This window comes from Xenopus laevis, chromosome 6L, assembly GCF_017654675.1.
Source record: "Xenopus laevis strain J_2021 chromosome 6L, Xenopus_laevis_v10.1, whole genome shotgun sequence".
In the NCBI taxonomy this organism is placed as follows: domain Eukaryota; kingdom Metazoa; phylum Chordata; class Amphibia; order Anura; family Pipidae; genus Xenopus; species Xenopus laevis.
Window position 1 is genome coordinate 139156015 of NC_054381.1, and position 24094 is coordinate 139180108.

The 24094-nt window shown below is 39.1% G+C and overlaps 1 protein-coding gene across 2 annotated transcripts in view; it reads left to right on the plus strand.

Moving 5' to 3' along the window:
* Positions 1 to 1635: 1635 nt before the first annotated feature.
* Positions 1636 to 24094, plus strand: part of LOC108719348 (serine/threonine-protein kinase 3-like) — a 138309-nt gene continuing 115850 nt past the window's right edge. Inside the window, exons 1-4 of one of the 2 annotated variants that reach the window (XM_018268153.2) lie at positions 1636 to 1948; positions 12417 to 12497; positions 19635 to 19763; positions 20151 to 20265. In XM_018268153.2, the coding sequence (XP_018123642.1) occupies positions 1926 to 1948; positions 12417 to 12497; positions 19635 to 19763; positions 20151 to 20265 (348 nt within the window). In that variant the 5' untranslated portion in view covers positions 1636 to 1925. The remainder of the gene's footprint in view (positions 1949 to 12416; positions 12498 to 19634; positions 19764 to 20150; positions 20266 to 24094) is intronic. The other variant, XM_018268152.2, reaches the window with a different exon arrangement.

Here is a 24094-nt window from a genome sequence, read left to right on the forward strand (position 1 = left end):
TGTATTAGAAACATTTTCTATTTTGCACAGCCTATCTATTTACCCAGTTTTTAGTTTTACACCTTAAAGATGGCCATTTGAGGCAAAGCCATGTTAACTAGTGTCTGGTAAATCATTTTAACTAAGGCAAAAGCATCAGGGCAGGGCAAAATCACAAGCTGATCCGTCTCTTTCTCTGTACTGGAGTCAATATTTAATTCAGTTGATAACACATTGCTCTAATACTGACATGTGACACAGCTACATGCTGCAAGTAGCTAAACCTGTTTGTGGTAGGTTTCTTAATTACTTGTGAATGAAGCGTGTACAAGAGTTGGACTGACTTGACTATCAGAGGAGCTCTCCCATTGGGCACCACCCAAGGACAATTCCGATCAGCCACATGGTACAATATAATGCCTATTATATTTAGCTCAATCTACATATAATGGCCAGGAGAGTCTGTGTCAGACTCACTGGTGGGCCATAGGAGACCCAGTCTGTGTGTATAATGAATAGTATGAGTTTTCAAGTCTGCCCACCATTATGACTTGTGAGATGAGATATTCAACATGTTACCTGCCAGGATCACTTCTGACTTTTATGTAAATTAAAATGGCAGAATGGAAATTCTCTCTTACAGTTGTCATCAACCTGTCACATAAATGTCCCACTTGCTGTAAGAGAATAACTTAAAAGCGTTGTTGGCCTTTGAGTTAACTTTTATTATGATACGGAGAGTGATATTCTGAGACAATTTGCATTTGGTTTTCATTTTTTATTATTTATGGTTTTTGAGTTATTTAGCTTTTTATTCAGCAGCTCTCTAGTTTGCGATTTCAGCAATGTGGTTGCTAGGGTAATTTGTACCCTAGCAACCAGATTGCTGAAATCGCAAACTGGACAGCTGCTGAATAAAAATCTAAATAACTCAATAACACAGGCATCGATATAAATAAGAGACTATAATATTAATAGACGAGGGCCTGAACAGAAAGAGGAATAATAAAAAGTAGCAATAACTATAAATGTGTGGCCTTACAGAGCATCTGTTTCTGGATGGGGTCAGTGACCCCCCCATTGGAAAGCTGTAAAGAGTCTGAAAAAGACAAACAAGTCAAAAAGTATAAAAAAAACAAATCAATTAAAATTTGCTTAGAATTGCCCATTCTATAACATACTAAACATTAACTTAAAGATGACCCGTTTAAGCTGAATTAGAGGAATGGGTAGAGTCACAGCGAGGATGCAACACGCTTACTTATTATTATTAACATGTATTTATATAGCGCCAACATATTGCGTAGCACTGTACTTACTAATTAAATTCAGAACACCGATTTGCTATTTAGTTTTCAAGAGTAAGTTTACTACCATCCATATTTATGACTACTGTATATCCATCAAACACTTCCAGCATATTTGCGATATTTATATCCGTAGGGAAAACAATTACAGGGCTTGGCAGGTCGCAGCTCTGTCACTGTGTCTCAAAGGACGGCAGGTGCATCACTATCACTTAGTTACCAACCCGGCGTTTCCACTTCCGCAAGTAGGCGGGACTCTAAGAACAGCTTTAGCCTCGTACCCAGCATGCACTTTTGTCAGGCTTCACTTCCTGCTGTCTTTTAATGTTTTTGGGGAGGGGCTGGCCAAGCACTTGAGTGAGGATACACACACAGACTAAATGACCATGCTACTTAGAGTCAAGGTGACTGGCGGGCGAATCAGCCAATAGGAGCGCACGTATGGGATGAAGTTACCCAATGAAGTACTGTCGGCATTGGTTGGGGGCGGGAAGGAGAAAGAGAGCGGGTTAGGTTGAGCTGTGAGGCAGCAGCTGTAGGAGGGGAAGGAAGATGGAAGTTGTACGGAGTTAGTGCTGTCTTCGCTCTGTTTCGTTTCCTTCTTCTCGGTGTCTTTAGGGTAATTGGAAGCTGTCAGCCATGGAGCAGCCTGCGCCTAAGAGGTAAATGCCCTACGGTGGCTCCGTGGGTTTCACTTAACGGGATATGGTGTCAGGGCTCATGCAAGGCCTGGGGGTCACTGAGGTCCGAACGTATCGGTGAATATGAGATATGGCTATATATTCTGCTATATATGTATAATTCTGTTACACGAATAGCCTTGTGTTTTCTATAAGTGTTTTGCTGTATTGCTGGGGGTTATGGGTATTGTAGTTGTGGACAACTGGAAGTCCCAAAGCTCGTCATTGATGTGTTTCACCTGAGCTCACGTTACAGGGCATCAGGCAGCGCTGCCCTCCACTTCATTTCTGCCCCTCAGTCACTTGTATCCCTTTCCCTTATGCTCTCCCCATGATCACGTGATGTCAGTGCTGCCCCCAGGGCCACAAAATAGCCAGAGCAGATTTTACATAAAGCATTACAGCTTTTGTTGTAAAGGCCCTTAAATATCCCACTGAGCTATGGATTTATAATCCTGTTTTTAATACAAACCTGACCGCCTGCCATTCCATTTGCTGTCCAGTGGAGCCAGCATCCCTAAGGACACTTATCCTGGGTGTAAGTTGTCTATAAAGGGCAGGTGGCTCACAGTACTTGGCACTTTATTCTTCCAGCTCTGGGATTTGAGGAGTTTGTATGTTCTCCCCATGTCTGCATGGCTTTTCCTCCAAGTACTGGAGTATTGTATTCCAAAAATATTTAGGCAGGTTAATTGACTTCTTGGGAAACTGACCATAGTGTGTGTAAATTTGATTATGTGATATATATATATATATATATAACTTCTGGAGTTACCCGCACTCTTACTCCTCAGTTCGTTAGCGGGTGCTTGGTCAAGTGTTGCATGTATTGTTCAAGATGGACCAGCACTCCAATTCTTTTCGATAAAGTGTTTTATTTACAACATCACTTGTGTATCCAACGTTTCTACGTCTTGATAAAGACCCTAACTAGGGTTGAAATGTTGCCTATTGCAAGTAATCTTGCCTGGTCTGTGCTCCCCCCCACAGCAGAACTTTTAGTCAACCGGACTTCACACTAGTGAAACAACTACACATTGGGCTTATATATGACTATAATCTTTAAAATAGAGCTCTGTAACTTATTGTATTCGACTTCAGGTATCCAAAATTGCTTGCACTTTATTAGCCCTGGCTGGAAATGGACCGGTTATTTATGTTCCTATTATATCTCTAATGACTCAGGATTTATAAACACCCCATATATAAGGCCAGTCTTGTGGGCTCAACCTGAAGGAGAATTGTGGAACATTAATGTGTGTTGGTTTGCTCCTCTGAATTCATTACAACTATATAAGCGGTGACGATTAGGTCCATCTTGTGTAACCATATTATGAGTTTAGGGGTGCCTGACCAGCTTTTGTTCATCAAAGGGAAATAGTCCGAAATATTACCTGTGATGTGCTTTAAACAATAGAATCATAATGCTGTCCCTAAAAAGTCCTCACATTGGGCCCTACTTGGAACTAGTCTTGGCTCTAAATAAAACTTATAATATACCCTAGGACCCTACTCAGCCATATTCTATGTTTCATTCTTCTTTCTAAACCACACCATAATTAAGCACCGATGGAAATATACAGTTAGGTACTATTTTACTTGTTGAAGACTAAACTTCGCACATAAAGGCCCACAAACAGCAACGGAAAGCCGCTGCAGTAAAGGCCTGGCAGAGCATAAAAAAGGAGGAAACGCAGAATCTGGTGATGTTCAAGACAAGGGTTTTCAAACAAGTATTAGAAATTAACATTTTATTTTCAGTTTTTTAATTTGTCCTATTACTTTTGAGAACCTGAAATGAAGTGATTGTTTTAAAAAAAGGCTTTACTTCCTCACATTTTTATGCAATCTTTTTGTTCAACTCACTGAATTAAAGTTGAAAGTCTGCAGTTCAACTGCTTCTGAGTTGTTTCATTTAAAATTCATTGTGGTAATGTACAGAACCAGAATTAGAAAAAGTTGTCTCTGCCCTAATATTTATGGATCTAACTGTAAATATATATCATCTCTAAAGCTCAGACACCCTCATCTATATGAGAATGGGTGAAAGGACATGTGCTAATTACTTAAAAGTTCTGTGACATGAAGATAAGTTAGCTTAGACACTTCTAACAAAACTTGCACAGCCATAGAAAGCATACATTTATGTATGTTTGAATTTGTTTATTTTTGTTGTTGGTTTAGCACCCCATGGAAGCGTAAATCAGTGGAGAGGGGTTAGTTACGGTGACATTAGCAGGCATAAATGATGAGTCAGATATTTCTCAAACTTCCAACTGGAAGTTTAGTTGTGGTGAGAACAGGGCTGAACACTTAATTTTTTCTTAGAAGATTGAAACTATAGCATAGATCTGTATTGAGTTTAGTGTGGGCAGTGTGTAAATGTTAGACTACAAAGGGGCATATGAAATCCCTAATATGGGGCTTGTACTCAGGTATTAAGACCAGTGTTGCAGCAAAATGTTGGGTGTACAAGCACTTGTATGTTAAAAATACACATAATAGCAGCACGCTGTCAATAGTTACAATGTGCAGTGAACTTTCTCAAAACAATGATCTATAATTTAGTACATTTTTGGCCCGCCCTTCACACTGTATACGTTTTCACACATTCTTTTAAACGCTGCTCAAAATAACATTTCCAGGAAGAGAAGGGAAACACATTTAGTTTACTTGTGTTTAGAAACCAAACTTAATCAATTCAACTTCAATTAAGTTTGTTAGTCATTTCAGTCAAAGAAGTGGACTGTGTTGAAGGCATACTATCATTTATTGTGCTGCTACTTTATAATCCTATTGGTTGTCCAAATTTATAAAGACATGTATCAAATGCATTTTTATTTATTTTACATTATTTTAGCCGTGTTAGTAGTTTAAAGTGTATCTAGTAAGCTGTCTGGGCTCCCTTTCTGCCAGTCTGTTGACTGCTTGTGGGATGTACTGTTAAAAATCTTCTATTGCAGAAAAGGAACAAGTGAAAATTTGCTAGATATCCATCGGGCAGGTGTGATGTTAATTGGGACAACGTGATTGTGGTTCTCTCTCTCTCTCTTTCTCTTTCTCTCTTTCTCTTTCTCTTTCTCTATTTCTCTTTCTCTTTCTCTCTTTCTCTTTCAGGTGCAGACTCTAAACTGTTACAAATTTGCAACACTTAGTTGATACATTTCTCAGCAGCATCTCTGGAATATTAGCAACTATTGTATCAATTCTAACAGCCGCCTCTAATGAAACTCAGGTAGGGACAAAGATAAGAACTGTATTAACTAAATGTATCAATTTAGAACAGTTTTCCTTTCCTGCCCTTAATTTGCATTTGCAAAGTAGAATTCAAGTTCTGTTCGGTATTCAGCCGAATCTTTCACAAAGTTTTCGGGTTTTTGGCCGTATCTCAAAAAGAGGATTCAGTGCATCCCTATTTGTTTCTGTGCTGAAATCCAATCTGTGTGTCTGCACACAGGCTGGCATAACCTTACAGTGCTTTTTTTAAGTTATCCGTTCCTTATCTGCTGGATAAAACAGATCATGTCCCTGTTCCGATGGTTAAAAAGACTAAAAGTTTGCAAATCCATTGGAAAGTGATGCTAGAACTAATTTTTTTTTTAAACCTGTTTCAGACAACGCTGATGGAATGTTCTGCAACATGGGGCAGTTACTTTTTTTAATGAATAAAGTACAATGTTATACAAGTATGGGATCTGTTATCCGGATACCCGTTATCCAGAAAGCTCAGAATTACATTATGGCCTTCTCCCATAGACTTAATTTTATCCAAATAATCAAATCTTTCAAAATGATTTCCTTTTTCTCTATAATAAAAAACAGTACATTGTACTTGATCCCAACTAAGATATAATCAATTCTTACTTCAAGCAAAGCCAGCTTATTGGTTTTATATAATGTTTACATGATTTGTGGTAGACTTAATGTATTAAGATCCAAATTGCAGAAAGATCCATTATCTGGAATACCCTAGGTCCTGAGCATTCTCAATAACAGGTCTCATACCTGTACTGCATCCGATTGGTATTCTCACACTCATTGCACTATACATATAATACCAGTTACAAATAGATGCACTTTATGTACTTTATTTTGGTCCCTGCCTGTCATGAACATAAGTGCTTTATCGGGTAGTTTGGAACAGTAAAATTAACTATTTTAAAGTCCTAATGCTCACAACAGTGGTGTTAGAAAAGGATGTTTTTGGGGCTTCGGAATCTAATCTTAGCCAAGGAGTCAAGTTTCCCAATTCTTACCATTTCTGCAGGCTTCATAGAAGTCCTCGTGTTGAGCACAAACTGCCTTCGCTTAAAAAGTTCAGCTTTAAATTTTCTGTAGGTAAAATTGCAAGGTGACATTTAGGCTTCGCAAAGGTACAAATCCATATACTATAATCCTCCTGAAGCATTATACTGTACACTTATGTTTTTGTTACCTGCATTGTCCCATATAAGGCAAGTTCTTTTGCCTAAGTTTTATATTGCAATTATTATTTCTACAGATTTTTCCAATTTGATATTTTTTTGGAGATGGTAACCCTAGTTCTTCTGCCAATTATCTTTCTAAACATTATCTCATGTATTTCCTAAATATGTTCATACATAGGCTGATAAAAGCTCTATCTGCCACTCCAGAGTCTGCAGCTTATTGACCAGTGTATGGCTTCCCTTTGATGGCAACCCCAGCCAATATAGGGCAAGTTGGAAAATCAGGGGGCCACATTGATGCAGTCCTCTTTTGATAGTCTCGTTAGGACCTCATTATGATCTGATCATTGTCCCTGGAGCCAAATAAGCAAATCCTGGAAAGTCTGAATTTATCTCAATATTTTCCGAAAAAAACTCTGACCAAATCTTGCACGAGTTTTTTTTGCCTTATTTATAAATACATTTTTTAGAAAATTTTGTTTGCTGGAAAAAAACCCCAAAAAATTGTGAAAATACAAATTGTGCAAATTTTTCGAATTTTCCACCTGAAAACTCTGATTTTTTTCAGATTTTTGGCTGAAAACTACAAAATCTTAGGAATATTTCACGAAACCGAGCGCAGATCAAAATATCTTTGGGTTTCTTTTTTCCTTAATCAGTCCCCAATCATAACGTCATTCTCTCCCTCTCCCCATTCCTTTTCACTATGCAAATATTTCATGCCTTTACATACATGTTATAACTACTTATCCCTGTCAATATGTTAAAATTCAAATAAAAAACCATTGAAGAAAATATCTTTGGGATTTCTCCCATTGACTTATATGCAACCTCAGCAGGTCTAAGATGCTGGATTTTCGGATTCTGACTTTTTCCATCCTCGGGGTATAATTAATCCAAAAAAATTCGTTTTTTTTTTACCCACACTAAAAATTCGGAATGTTTTTGCCATTCTAGTTTAGTATATAACCCCCTTAGTGTACTCCAACATGAAAATTACATATAATGCCCCATATGTAATAAAAGGCACAAATTTAGTCCCGTAGCAGTAACCCATAGCAACCAATTAACTATTTGCTTTTTAACAGGTGACCAGTAAATTCTATTTGCTGTTTGGTTTCTAGGAGTTACTGCTTCTGAGCAAACTTTGTACCTTTTATTACATAACCCAATTAGGTTCTTGCCCCCCAAGGCAGTATCACGAAACGTATGTCTGAAATATAGCCTTGAAGTGGACCTGTCACCCAGACACAAAAAGCTGTATAATAAGTCATTTTCAAAGGACATGAAATCCAATTAAAATTTTTTATTAAAGCTTTCATAGCCATTGTAAGCTCATTTAAACATCTTAGCTGTCATCAAATATTGTCTGCCCCGCCTCTATGCCCTGGGCATAGAGGCGGGGCAGGCAATTACTTTAACTTTCCATTCAGCACTTCCTAGAAATTGCTGTTCTCTTCACCATTTAATAGTGTAACCAGGGCATGGGGATTGACATCTGGTCCCCTATTCTGGTGCACAAACAAGATGAGATAATGCAAGGCTTGCCTTAATAACAGTGTCCACAAAATGGCTCCTGCCTACTGGGGCAAAATCCAAAATCGAAGTACAGACAAGGGTTCAAGAGGATGGCACAATCAGAAGTCCAAGCAGAGATCAAAACGGCAGGCAGCATACAAACAGTGCCGAAAGTCCAGGCAGGGTCAACTTCACGGAATTAGCAGTAATAATAACACCCAGGTAGGAAAATAAGACCTATCATCGGGCATTGAACCGGCGTCTCTGGTGTCCCTTTATTTTGAATTTGGCGCCAGTGACGTCATCACGCCGGCGTCTCTGTGCCCACGAGGGGATCCTGGGCTCCGCTATCTTGGATGCGTCGCTGGAAGGGAGAGTCGTGCCTGCCGGCGCTGCTGCTTCGGGTGAGGACCCTGACACCTACTTGCTATAATTAGGAGTTCCTAGACTGAAGGAAACAAGTATTCAAATAATTTGTATAGTGTAATTTAAGTTCATTTTGCTTGACTGATGTGATAAAATAGTATTATGAATACTTTTTTTTTTTTTTTTTTTTTTGGGTAAAGGGCCCCCTTTAAATGTACTTCCGATGTAGATGCTCTGATCATATGTTTGTATTTTATAATTGTCCCTATTTTTGTTCATTAACATTTTATCTTCTGGTGCCTCTTGCAAGATTGCTCCAACTCTAGCTAAAGTAGCTAAAATGTGTAGAGGGCAAATTTACAAGGATGATGTGTTTACACTACAGAAGTGATATTTTGGTACTGTACAGAGTTCCAAAGAACAAACACAGACATGTCCACCCACACTAATTAGCACATTATTATTTAGCAGAATTTTTCTAGCCCTTTGTGGTGTTGCTTTTTATCTCGTTTCCAGTTTACCTGTCGGCCCACTAGAAGAATAAGGTATCAGTTTACCAGTCTGTTCCCTAGCTGAATAAGGGATCACCTGACTCCATGTCGGAATAGCATTACAAAGACGTAGGTTGGAGATTGTGTGAGACTGTTACAAAACAATATCTCTTTGACCAGTATGTCATGACACCATAGTCATGGTTCATCTGGTTATTTTATCAGAATCCCCATTAAAGTGCACAGGAAAATGAGCTTTATTACTAATTTTAAATGCCCTTACGTAGCTACAAAATAAAAATATACGGGTATGGTATCAATACCTGTTATGCAGAAAACTCCAAATTACGGAAAGACCATCTCCCATAGACTCCCATTTTAATCAAATAATTTACATTTTTAAAAATGATTTCCTTTTTTTATGTAATAATTAAACAGAACCTTGTAGTTGATTCCAACTAAGATATAACGAATCCTTATTGGAGGCAAAACCAGCCTATTTATTTCATGTTTAAATGATTTTCTAGTAGACGTTCAGTATGGAGATCCAAACTATGAATTATCCCTTATCCGGAAAATCTGGTTGGTTGTTTGGGTAGATGCCCATGGAAAGGAGCATACTGCTGCATGCTTGGAGCTGTCCCTATCCTTTCAGTCTGTGAGGTATTAAGGCTTATTTTATGTGAATTGTTCCCAGCAATAGAATCCAGATTTCCAACTCAAGGAGACACTCATGTAATTTATCTCCATATTCTTTACTATCAGCGGAAGCTTCAATTGCGTGGATGTATGGATAACTTTATTTATAAAGTGCTACATGGATATGCTGTGCTATACAATCTTACACACAGAAAAAATAGACAATCTCTTTTGCTGCTGGATCATTGTTATGATGTGTAAATTCTAATACATAACTGTACACACCTCTCTCATCAATGGCTACTGCCTGAAAAACACAGAAGCCAATAAGAAGAGGTTCCCACCGCCCCATAAAAATAATCAATTTTGTATTTATCGCAGACTTCTGTTCATTGCCCAATAAGTGGCATATCCCTTACAGTGTTCCTGTGGATTCATGCTGGCAAGGCTCAAGCCACATGTTGGAAACATGGCCAATCTCATAAAATTAATGGAGATATTCAAAGGGAAAACAATATGTGTTTATAAGCCACATTTGCTTTTTTTGCTACCTTCAGATTGTATGGCAACCACAGACTACTGCTACAGTTGGGATAAAAGTGAATATTTGCTTCTAACCCATTATGCTATAGGTCTAATTGAAATAAACTTTATGCTTATTTTCATTAAAAGTTTATCAGTTTATAAAAGTGTTTATTGGGTGTGCAGACCTTGTTAGTCCTTATATGTGCCATTAGGATTGTTTATCAGAGTTGATGTCCAAGATGGATATAGTGTTATCAATGCAGGAAAACATTGCACTGAACTCATCCTGCACGTAAAACCTTACGCGTAGTACAGGTATGGGACCTGTTATCCAGAATGTTTGGCACCTGGGGTTTTCTGTATAATGGATCTTTCTATAATTTGGATCTTTATACCTAAAAATCATGGAAACATAAAATAACCCAATACGATGGAATTGCTTCCAATAAGGATTAATTCTATCTTAGTTTGGATCAAGTACAAGGCATTGTTTTATTATTACTGATAAAATGGATTCTATGGGAGACGGCATTTTCGTAATTTGGAACCTTCTAGATAACTGGTTTCCGAATAACAGATACCATACCATAGGCAGACTTGACTATTATACACAAGATATCCAAGTAGGCCTGATGTTACCTGTTTAGATATTGGATGGCCATACAGCATGATCTCTCTACTGAGACTAATGACTTCATCAGTCATGTCTAAGATCCGCTATCCGGGAACCTGTTTTCCAGAGATCTCTGAATTGCAGGAAGATCATCTCCCATAGGCTCTATTTTAATCCAATAATTACAAATTTAAAATATATTTATTTTTTCTCTGTAATAACTAAGCAGTACCTTTATAATTGATTCCAACTAATATTTGTGGGGGAAACAATCCTACTGGGTTTATTCAAGGATGTTTATCAGCCTTAAAAGAGAAGGAAAGTAATTTTACCTTGGGGAGTGCCAAAAGTTAGGCACCCCCAAGTGGTTCTATTTACTTACCTAAAATCACAGGCCGGTGCTCCTATCAGCAGAATACTGCACCGACCTGGGGTTCTTCCGGTGAGCACCACGGACTGATCTTCACTTATTCAGTATTCAAATTTCCCAGGACATGCGCATCCACAGTAGAATGAAATAACCAGCTTTTTCGTTAAAGTTGGGGGTGCCTAACTTTTTTGGCACCCCCCAAGGAAAAAAGACTTTCCTTCTCCTTTAAAGTATGGAGATCCAAATAATGGAAAGACCTTTTATCTGGAAAGTCTCAGGTCCCTGAGCATTCTCATTGACAGGTCCCATACCTGCATATATTTTTGGGATACTCTGGCATGAAAGGGACAAATACCAATATATAAATCTATTTACTGTACATGATCACAATTGTTTATACCTGTATGCATTATGTCAGTATTTTGACTTACTGAGCCAAGGCTACCAGACTGATGCTTCCGTCTGTCTGTGCATAAACCTTTGCATGTGGGGGAGAGATGAAGAGGAAATAATGGGAGACATGAGAAATTTGCTTGATGCTAGGATACAACTATAAACAGAAGAATGTCTGCATATAAGGGAGACGTCGCAGGAAATGGGAGGAAGATCAACTTGTATTAAATTGAATATATCATTTACTTTAGCTCAGGCTCACAGTCTTCCAGATGCTGTGATACAACTCCCAGATGCTTAGCCGTGAAAACATGAGGATCATCATCATGCTGGGGGGACATGCTGTTAGATGGCGACCCAGTGCTTGTTTTTTTGCGTGCTAATTGGTTGCTGGAAAGAGATGTGTACCTCTTGTGACAATCTACCCAACCCAAGTTATTGGCCCCTTAATAATTTATGCGTAAATTAATGTACATTTTATTACATATTTAATTTCCCATGCACTTTTAGCTAACCTTTTGAAAACTGATGCTCCTAAGGACACTGCTGTGTGATATTTTAAAGCAGGGGTTCATAGCCCTTTTCTCAGGAGACCCAGATTAATAGGGATGTAAACATAAAAGTAATGAAAGTTTCTAGAATTTCATTTTTTTTCATTAGGAAAACATTAACAATTTATTTTTGTTTTGTTTTTGATTTACAACTCATTTTAGTCTGCAAATCGGCTATGTGACCCAAAAATTGGCTCCAAATTCTGCAGCTCTGTTCTAGGAAGGTATTATTGTATTCAAGGGGATAATGTAGATCTATCATAATAAGCATGGGGACCACGTTCTCATCCAAGATCTTGTTAAACAATTTATTTTATTTTAGATGGATGCTTTTGAGTTCACAGGTCCATGTATAACAACCTAATCAATGGCACTAATGATCATGTAGCTGTCCATGTGAATACAGTGATGTCTGACACCTTAGATTACCTTGCTGGGTTGTGTATACATAGTTTGATCTTTTGTTCCACCGTGTAGTAAGCTTGTGCTCAGTCTAGATTCCTTCATCATTTGAGATATGTTGACCTTATGTCTTTGCATTTCTTCTCTTTTATTAGCAAGCTTAAAAAGCTGAGTGAAGACAGCTTGACTAAACAGCCAGAAGAGGTCTTTGATGTCTTAGAAAAGCTTGGCGAAGGGTAAGTGTAAAATGTAATATCCTTTTATCACTTGTGCGCTGATTCATGGATAAAACAGGGGTCTCCCAAAAAGCTTTAAAGAGTTTCTGTAAAGTGCTTTATTAGACTACAATAATGCATATGTGTAGCACTGAAATTCTATATAGCAGATCTCTGATGGTTGAAAAATATTAAAAATGTTTGATGCCAACAATTTCCGTTTTGTTTTGCTGTTTAACGCTTTAATAGGCATATGAAATCACCCTTTTTTACCACGTTTTTGTACAGGAATTCAGAGAAGAAAACCAGGCTTGTTTGTTGCCTCTTTTAAACAGACAAGGGCACAAACCAAGAGACGGCTGCAATTCTATAATTTAACTAAATAATAAAGACTAAAGGTGTCCGTACTCAGGCTGATAAAGGCTGCCAGCTAGCAGGGCCGGATTTACATAGCAGGCGCCCCTAAGCCCACTATCATTCATCGCCCTGTCCCCTTCTTTTTATTCAATCACATTTTCATCATTGGGACCAGAGCAATGGGGATTGGCGTAGAGGAAATTTTTAAAAACATCATGTCTCCTGCACCTCCCCAGTGTTTCTGGACCAATGAGGGTGTTGGGCAGCATGCCACACCCTAAAATCATGCTACCCTAGGCCCGGGCCTTGGTGGCCTCTTCACAAATCTCAAAAATCAGCCGGATATCAATTGGGCAGGTTTGAAAACTCCTGAAACGTGAATGCATGTATTTTCATGCCGAGCTCTGTGAACCTACATGCAAGCAGAAATGTGCGTGTTAGTGTAGATATAAGGAGCTGCAGAAGATAGTGAATCTGCTTCTCTCTGTCTGCCTAGATAATGCAAGTCCAGCCAGCAATCTGTGTGACCAGGGCCACATGGGGCTGTTACTAGGCCTGCAGAAAAACACTCCAAGATTCAGGCCCAAATTTTGTCACTTGTTTCCACACCAAAATTCACCAACACAGTGGTTCCGGGTGTAGACGAGGAAGAAGGCTAATGCCAGCAAAGGGCTGATCTTCTGCCTCTGTTTTTCTGTAGGCCGAGAATCATCTGAGTGTGCCATTAGCCTTAGGGTCAAAAAATAAATTGATTATGTCCTCCTCCCCCCTGCAACTCTGATAAGTAAAGCTGGCCATGCATAGGGAGATCCACTCGTTTGGCGATCTCTCCCCGATATGCCCACTTTTTCAGGTGGACGATATCGGGCTGATCTGATCATTGGGCCCTAACAACGAGAAAAATACTAGCGGGTGGATCAAGGGGAGCATCAACGTACCAATGTGGTCCTTGATCCGACGGGATTTTTAAACTTTCTGCCAGTTATCGATCGGTGAAGCCCATCTGAGGGCCCCATACACTGCCCCATACACTGCCCAATAAGCTGCCGACTTAATATGTTGGCAACTTATATCTGCTCGTGTATGGGAGCCTTAAGTTGCTGACAAATCTTCCAGTCAGGGAGCATATTTAGTATAGGCTGGAGATGGTGCTGAGAAATTTGTTAACTGGTGTATTAAACAGATACAGATATGTAGGGCAGAACATGGTCTGTGAGGACCACAACTGTCAAAAGTAGGGCTTCATACATAAGTATTTGGACATATGTTAGTATATTGGGTGGGTAAGCAAACCCAGTTAGTTTTGAGTTCACTAAAAATGTAAATGGTATCTATATACCAAGACCCATTTTTATGCAAATTTAAGTTTTGACTAATTGTTCACCCTGTGCCCCAATCCCTCCAAATGCTTTGTTGCAACCAGTAACAATTCCTGTAAAGAAACAGATACCGGATATTGTAAAAAAAACCAAGCAGATGGGGAAAAAAGTCTATTTATAGAATATTACTTGAGAACAATGAGTTATGTTAAGGTGCATTACCCCTTTAGAGACAGACAGACGTAGCTTGTGCATTTCCTACTGATTGTGTTTGTCTAATGACTATGTATGTAACTGTTTCTACCAGCAGGAAACTATCAGTAATGACGTGCACAAGAAAATTCTCTAACCCAATCTAAGCATTGAGATAATGATATCCTTCCTTCCTGTTGGCTATTTCACAAGCAAACTGACTTTTCAGTGCCAGGCTAGCAGCCTGTTTTATTACACAGTGGAATGTCACAGAACATGGCAACATTTTCATTCCCAACCCCCCCCCCCCCCGCAATAAGTGATTTTGGATTAAGAAGGTTGCGCAGTACAGGGGCCCTATTATCTCCATTCCACTTTTCACCTAAATGGAGGTATAAAGCAAAGACAAATGGTGTGGCCCCTTGTTTCCAATCACAGGCCATTAATATCATGTTAATTTTATTAGGATTGGTAACGTTGAATAAGTACAAGCCATTGAAACTAAACCAAAGAATGAGCTCTTTTGTGGGTTGGACAAGAGCTGAAAGAGCTTTGGGTCCCATGCTGTCGCCAGTTTTCCACTAAATTTTTTTAAACTTGAGAATCTTGAGCATCTCTTGGTGCTGCTGGCCTATTAAACAGCAGGTTAATGTAATATGCAGGTGCTGTCTCCAATAAGGTGCCGCTCTGCAAATTGTGTCCTTGTTTCCCTGGGAATAAAAATTTCTGATGACTGCTGGACAATAGAATAGCAATTCCCCTCCAACTTGCAATCACAAGGCGGCCATACAACCATCATGATAGCTACTGGATAGGCTTTCTGAAAGGGCCCATACATGGTCAGATAAGCCTAACTTAAGGTGGCCATACACGGAGAGATCTGCTCGCTTGGCGATGTCGCCAAACGAGTGTATCTCTCCCTGATATGCCCACCTTGAGGTCGGATTGGATCCTAACGGTGGCTTTACGGGCGGTCAGATCGCGGGACCGCATCAACTAACAGATCAGAACTGATTTTTAGTCCCATACAATCTAGATCTGGCCAACTTTCGGCCAGATCTCGATCGGTGAAGCCCGTCGGAGGGGCCCGACTGTCTGTCGGCAGCTTTTATCGGCCCGTGTATGGCCACCTTTAGAGGGGGCTTAGTTGGCAGCTTAAATCTGCCTATGTATATCCAGTTATAGTCTGGAGTCTAGATAACCCCATGGTATCTGAGAACCTTTCTCACAAGATCGTTACCCATTATGTAAAGTTTCATTTACATTCACTACGATACTGGAAGTCTTTGTCTAAAGCTGGCCATAGAGGATCCGCTCATTTGGCGACCTCATCAAACAGGCAGATTGTTTCCCCGATATGCCCACCTTGAGGTGGGGCAAATAAGCTGCTGACTCAGTCTGTCTGCAGCTTTTATTGACCCTTGTATGACCACCTTTAGGTCTGCCATACTTGGGACAATATTGCCTGCTAAATTGGCATTTTATTGGTCACCAGAATGATGGCAACTTCAGTCTGTATCTAGTTGGGCTGTAAATTCCTGTTGAGCAATGACCATGTCAGGCCATGAATGTGGTCCTATCCAGACAGATCTGCAAATGATCCTTGTTTGATCAGATTATTGGCCAAGTCCAAACCCAGCTTGTTGCTCCATTTTTTTTTTGGCAAAATCAGGAAAATACCTGCATATTTTGTCACCCAATAAGCAGATATAGAGTCCCAAGCCTTCCCACCAGCCCACATAGATTGCCAGTCCAGGCCTAGTATAAGGACATATTTTTTCCCCCTGTGACCGAGGAGGAGGTGAAAGATCAGGCTGAGGCAGAACAAACAAACCACTGAATTTTTATAATGCATATATGCTTACTGTATATTAAATCTGAATCTCTAACATGATTAAGTATTGCAGAAGTTTTGGGGAAAAAAAAAGGGTACTATTCTGTGACATCAGTATCTCTGATTGTATTTGATATCCTGGCAGCTCTCCTGGAAGCTCCCACTTTTGCTTTCCTCTTTGTTTTTTTCTGCTTTGCTCATAGAATAGCTCCAATCAATAGTGACACACAGAGGCAGTGTAATAACAGATGTTCTATCAGTTGAAATCTGCATCACAATGAAGCAGAAAACAGAAAGTTAATAATGTAATCAGAGCTAGACACCAAGGCCAGATGTTTCTTATACCAGAGCAAAGCCTTTGATAAAGAGCCACAGCGGCAGATGTACAGAAAATAATGAAGAGCTGTGGGTGTTTTCTGACAACACGTGCATGTGCTTTGCAATGCACTTTAATAATATCACTTCAAAGGCCTCTCGAAACCACCCTCTGGTTTTAATGAATAACGTGAATTGGAGCATCGCAAGTTTTTACTGCAGTTCAGTTTTATGCCCAATTAGATGTTCAAATGCCCTTGAAGAGAGAGGGTTGAAAAATCATAGGCTGAGTACAGTAGAAATTATATGTACAGCGCAGTGGAGAAGAAATATGTATAATTAAAGCTGTGATCTAGGGGTAGAACTAGAGAGGGATGCTTTCAGTTATTTAAGAACAAAGGGAATGCTGGGAATTGTAGTTAACTGTTTACTGGGATGCTGAGTGGTGTAGCTTTGCAACATCAGGAGGACCTATGGATGCCCACACCAGCTTGTATGGCTTTGCGTGTGCAGACAGCACAACCTCTCTTGCTCTATACTGTAAATGAAGTGCAAGGTGGTCAAGTCTTATTACCATTAGTCTGGTTTTCCTTCAGCTGTATTACTTTTATATTATGAGCATTGCAAGTCTGATTTCAGGTGCAGAGCCGATGTGATTATTAAAGGAAAACTATACCCCCAAACAATGTAGGTCTCTATAAAAAGATATTGCATAAAACAGCTCATATGTAAAATCCTGCTTCATGTAAATAAACCATTTTCATAATAATATACTTTTCTAGTAGTATGTGCCATTGGGTAATCATAAATCGAAAATTGCCATTTTAAAAAATAAGGGCCGCCTCCTGGGATCGTAGGATTCACTGTGCACACAAACATACCAACAAACCATACATGTTAGGTCACATGAGCCAATTAACAGACAGAGTTGTGTCTTTTGCTTCCACACTTCTTCCTGTTACAGTTAAATTGAAGTATTTCTGGTCAGGTGATCTCTGAGACAGCACACAGACCATCACAAAATGGTGGCTCAAGGCATGAGATGTAAAAGGGCAAGATTTACTTAAATATATATTCCAGTTTGGTAAGATACTTTAATATGCCACTTAATATGATATGAACTATCTGTTGCTTAAGTGTTCATTTTGGGGGTATAGTTTTCCTTTAAGCTGTCTGGGGATGGTGGATTTCTATGACTTAATGTGGCCATAGATGTAACAATTACGATACATTCCAGGAAAAATCATTCTTTCAATACACGTGTAGAGCTGAATTGTTGGCTATACAGTTAGAAAAAATATAATTCTACCTGTATCTAACAATTTATCACTAACACAGTGTTTGCTTGGGCAGATCGAGAAACCAACATAACCAAAGCTTCTGCAAGTATCTGTCGGCTCGTCTTCCACCATACATGCATCGAATATCGTACGAAAAGTTTTGTACAATAATATCAGTGCGTGTATGGCCACCTTAAATGATCTGAAGTGTCTCTTGGCATCTATCTTTAAGGTTGAGTGAGTTTTAAAAGATGGCAAACAGGTACCAGTCGAATAATCCATGGTACGACTTTGGGTCATTGCATACAGGGTGCTTTCTGAATCATCTGAAGCCACCTCCAGTGTCTCCCATTCACTTAATTTTCATCCTTAAATGATAGCGTGTGTGCATTTTTATGGCTGACTACTGCATAACAAGCTAATGGTCTGCTTTTGTGTTTGGTAAAAGCCCATAACAGTAAGTTGACCCCAGTACATCATATTGGGTGTGATTGTCAAGGGTCTTGTGAATGGCCTCTATACATAGGACTACTTATGCATGGAGCAGTCACAAACTAAAATTGTTAAACCAGTTCTACTTGTTATTCTGTGCAATAAATGTTTTACATGCACATACAAGCAATTTACAGCTGTTTGGAACAGAAAATGCAAAGTTGCAATCAATACAGTAATTGTTCCTAATTATTCACTGCAAGGTTAAAGGGATACTATCATGGGAAAAAAAATTTTTCAAAATGAATCAGGTAATATTGCTGCTCCAGCAGAATTCTGCACTGAAATCCATTTCTCAAAAGAGCAAATAGATTTTTTTATATTCAATTTTGAAATCTGACATGGGGCAAGACATATTGTCAATTTCCCAGCTGCTCCAAGTCATGTGACTTGTGCTCTGATAAACTTCAATCACTCTTTACTGCTGTACTGCAAGTTAGAGTGATATCACCCCCTCCCTTTTTCCCCCCAGCAGCCAAACAAAAGAACAATGGGAAGGTAACCAGATAGCAGCTCCCTGACACAAGATAACAGCTGCCTGGTGGATCTAAGAACAGCCATGTCCCACTGAGACACATTCAGTTACATTGAGAAGAAAAAACAGCAGTTTGCTCTTTTGAGAAATGGATTTCAGTGCAGAATTCTGCTGGAGTAGCACTATTAACTGATGTTTTTTGAAAAAACATGTTTTCCGATGACAGGATCCCTTTAAGCTTTTGTTTAAAACAAATAAAAAACAAATAAAAGCAGTAGCATATCTCTTTGTTGGTAAACAAAGCAACAAGGTCCTAATTTTCATACCATAGACATATTCGGGTTTCTGAACCTTAGATGTCTGTGGAGAATATGTTCTTCAGGGTATTGAAGTTTATCTAGAACTGTGCTCTCCCAAGACTTACTATTTGGTGGGCCAATTACAATAATTGCTAGTTCACATGTTTGGAGGCTACATAATTACAAAATAGTGTCCTACAAAGAGGTTGTGGAGATCGACATGCCAAGGGCGTTAAAAAAGGAATTGGAAGACCACATTTGTCCCACAGGCCTCAGCCCTGAGTGAAGTGACAGGAAAGCTGCGAGGGCTGGTTTTTATGACGTACGGAGGTTTAGCAGCAATACCCTTTTTTTGAGGAGTTTCTTTGCTTTCTCCACTCAAACTCAATGAATAACAGAACTAGCTTTAAAAAACTTTATTGCAATATGTGCAAACATTATAAAACATGATATAATCATTCTGTTTTGTAGAACTTAACAGTTCTTTATGCAGAACCTTTTTGTCTTTTGCACATTGTGTTTCTTTATCTAGTTTAAGTTTTTATAAAGTTATGCCTAGCCCTATACTTCAAGATTTTGTTTCTTTTGTAAACAGCTCATATGGCAGCGTGTTTAAGGCCATCCATAAAGAATCAGGGCAGGTTGTAGCGATCAAACAAGTTCCTGTTGAATCCGACCTTCAAGAAATTATTAAAGAAATTTCCATTATGCAGCAATGTGACAGGTAAGTAATGTGAAGAGAATCCTTTATCTTTTTAATATTAATAGGCTTCTAAGGCCTATGTTAAACTTCTAAAATTCAGCCTTTGATAACTAACCCCCTTCATTTACTGAGTTGGTAATAATGTGAAAATTTAATGTAGATAAGAATTATATATATCATAATAGATCAACTCCCAAGGGGTGAGCTAAATGGGACAACAGCTGCAAACATGCACAGGTATCTTTCCAGATGACAGTCATGCATGAATTTAATTTCCGTTGTGGTTAGTGATCCATGATAGTGTGCATTTCAGCAGTAGCAGCATCTTTCATAGAGCCCACACGTCTGCTTAAATGCTGTTATAATTATTGTGAAATGAACATCTTATTTCCTCTTGTTTTTGTGCAGCCATTACGTTGTCAAGTATTATGGCAGCTACTTTAAGAACACTGACCTGTGGATTGTAATGGAGTATTGTGGAGCCGGCTCTGTATCTGACATTATACGATTACGGAATAAAACGGTAATTATAAAAAATTCCTTCCCCCCCAGAGTTTCCATTTATAATGCAGCCCTACCTTATAATTCTAAATACAGTATAGTTCTCTAAGATTTCAAACAACAAAAAGAAGTGAAAGAGCTGACCCATCCAGTTGCACCCTCCCATCCAATGACTCCGAAGCTCGTGTGAAGCAGCAATCAATTAAAATTAACCTTTAATAAATCATTAAAACCACAGTCTAGTATGCAACTTTGAAATAAGGGTTAGGTATAGGATACTGATTGACTAGGCAATCAGTGGGTTGGAGGGGTAATGTGCTGTTGCACTTATGTTTCTAAAGAGTGACTGTTAGTCAGAGGTGAACAAGTGATGCAAGTGTTTCATTGAGGGTGAAGGGGTTGGAGACTCATATGATCCGAGGGTCTTGGCATTTTCTGACTATTGGTGCTTGCTGCACACCCAATATGCTGAACGAATTGAAATGACTCCAGTTCATTATTACCGAGGAGTTTAATCTGCTCAACCTGACACCATATGGGAGGGATCCTGAAGTGGGTGAAGGGGTTGGCACTGTGTGGGGCATTCTGTGGCACACCTCATTGACGTTCAGATTGATTAGGGTGATGGTGCAAATGCATCACTTGTTCACATCTAACCAACGGTCACTCTTTAGAAACATAAGTGCAACAGCACATTACCCCTCCAACCCACTGATTGCCTAGTGACCAGTCTCCTATACCTAACCCTTATTTTAATGTTGCATACTAGACTGTGGTTTTAATGATTTATTAAAGGTTATTTTTTAATTGATTGCTGCTTCACACGAGCTTCAGAGTCATTGGATGGGAGGGTGCAAATATATTAATCATTTGACCCTGCACAACATCCCCTTTGTTTGATGGGAGGTGCTCCCCAATACCCAATTTTTCTAGCACCATTTTGTATTTAGAATTAACCTTACTTGGCTCTCTATGGCAAGCACAGTGAAAATACCTTTTTGTTGTTGCTTTAAATGGTTTTATATATTTTATGTGCATAAACCATAACTTATGTGCTTAAGTAACATATCAACTGCCCATGCTGCCTTCCATTTACTGTAAGGTCTACAGCAAATGTGGTTTGTTGGCTGCTGTCACTGTCCAAGAAAAACCCCAACCCCATCTTCTTTCCTGTGTTTTTCTACCTTTTTTCTTCAAATACACACAACACTGAATGTGTTTGTTGCGAAGGGAAGGGTATTTTAATCTTTATTTGGAACCATCCAACGCTTGAGTGGTTGGAAGTGTAGAACTTTGCTCTCAAATCCGGTAAAACCCAAGCTTCCTGCTTCCGACTTCTATTTTATAGGTGCTCACCCGCCCCTTTTGTGACATCATGGGTGGGTCGGCACAGGCCTATAAATAGAGTTGAGGAGGCAGGTGGGCTCAGGTTGGTGCGGGTCAGGTTCAACCCAAGAAAAACCCGACCCACAAATCACTAGTTGGCTCCTTTTAATTTGAGAAAGGTTGGAGAGCTTGGATTTCTAAACAAATGACACTCAGGAGAACTAAACCTTAAAAATGAATATGGCTCGAAAAGCCATATTTTATATATTGAAGTTATCGATCCAGTCTAAAGGTTCAGCATCTCTGTAGTATTAATGATCCAGGCCTTCCCAGTTGTCACATGAGTATTTGCATCTTGGATTATGTTAGCAGTGTCCGTGGCACTACACATGCACGGTGTGCTTTGAGCTGCTTTTGAGAAGCTAAGCTTAGGGGTCATCACAAACCATCAAGCATAAAATGAGGATTGGCTGTCATATAAGTGCTGCTGCAGGGCTGATTGCTAGTTGAGCTGGTTCCTGAGCTGCCAATAATTTGAATTATTTACCAATCAGCCTTGTATTGTGACATTTATATTCAGTATATTGTGTGTTGGTCTCTAAGCTCAGTAAGTGACAGCAGCACAGAGCATGTGCAGTGAATCAGCAGAAAAGAAGATGGGGAGCTACTGGGGCATCTTTGGAGACACAGATCTTTATTGCTAAATGGCTGTGGTTGCCTTGGGCTGGTACAACATATCTAGCTACTTCTTTAATTAGGCTTCAGCTCTCCTTTAAATGGTGGTTCACCTTTAAGTTAAGTTTTAGTATGTTGTAGAATGGCCAGTTCTAAGGAACGTTTTCTATTTGTATTCATTTTTTTTTTTATAATTTATTTTTATTTATTTGACTCTTTCCAGCTTGCACATGGGGGTCACTGACCCCTTTCTAAAAAACAAATGCTCTTCAAAGGAGAATTCAACCCGTAGTTTAAAAAAAAACAAAAAAAACAAAAAACAACCCTCTCCCCCCCGGCAAATGCCCCTATCTTTTTACTTACCCCTCCGTGCAGATCCCGGGCTCGGAGTACACGGCAGCCATCTTCTTCTCCGGTAATCTTCGTGTATTGGCTGCATTTTCGGCGCATGCGCAGTTGGAGTAAATTTCCGGTCTCAAACTGGGAAATTTTCGTGACTTATGTTCATTCTCAGTGGTTCGGGACCAGAAATTTACTCCAACTGCGCATTCGAAACTTCCGAAAAAGACTGAAAAAAGTAGATGGCTGCTGTGAACTCTGAGGCCAGAATCTGCACGGAGGGGTAAGTAAAAAATTAGGGGCATTTGCTCGGGGGAGGTGGAGGGCAGGTAGGCTGGGGGGGAGGAGGAATAGGGTCTACCCAGGGTAGAGGGGGGAGGGTTTTTTTTTTTTTTTTTTTTTTTTTTTTAAATTACAGGTTGAATTCTCCTTTAAGGCTACCAATTTATTGTTATTGCTACTTTTTTGTTGCTCGGCTCCTATTCATATTCCAGTCTCTTGTTCAAATCAGTGCATGGTTGATATTTGGACCCTAGCAACCAGATTGCCAAAATTGCAAACTGGAGAGTTGCAGAGTAAAAAGCTAATAAAAAATGGAAACCAATTACAAATTCTCAGAATATCACTCTCGACATCGTACTAAAAGTTAATTCAAAGGTAAACAATCCCCATACACTGGCATATTTAAACTGTCGATCCGGGCCCTTCAGGGCTTATCTGCCCATGTATGGGGCCCTCCAACTGGGCCACCCAGCTTCTAACAGTGTTTCTGCCTCTAGTTAACTTTAAAGTACAAGTCAACCCCAAAATAAAAATTTGCTTAATAAAAAGAAAATGTAATTCTAAGCAACTTTCCAACATACATTTATTACATTTTTCAGTGCCTTTAAAGTAATTTATAAAGACATTTTATAATGAAAGCAGCATTTGCTTAACTCCTGGTTATTTTTTAAACAATGTTGCAAAAGCCTTAGTTCCCCAGCAAAGAGAGGTCTGTTAATGAGCTGCATTGTCTTACATTGTATCAACAGTCTGTCCCTTTCTATTCTCTGCCCTGTTGGATCAAACATTGCTTTCTGTGTCATTACATATACAAATAACTTTTAGTATGATGTATAGAGTGATGTTATGAGAAAATTTACAATTGGTTTTCATTTTTTATTATTTGTGGTTGAGTTATTTCGCTTTTTTTTTTTATTCAGCAGCTCTCCTGTTTGCAGTTTCAGTAATCTGGTTGCTAGGGTCCAAATTACCCTAGCAACCAATCACTGATATGAATAATAGACTGTAATATGAATAGAAGACCTGATTAGTAAGTGGAGTAATAAAAAGCAGCAAAAATAATACATTTGTAGCCTTACAGAGCATTTGTTTTTTTTAGGTAAGTGACCCCCCCATTTGATAGCTGGAAAGATTCAGGGGAAAAAGGCAAATAATTTAAAAACTATAGAAATTAAATAATGAAGACCAATTGAAAAGTTACTTAGAATCGGCCATTCTATAACATACTA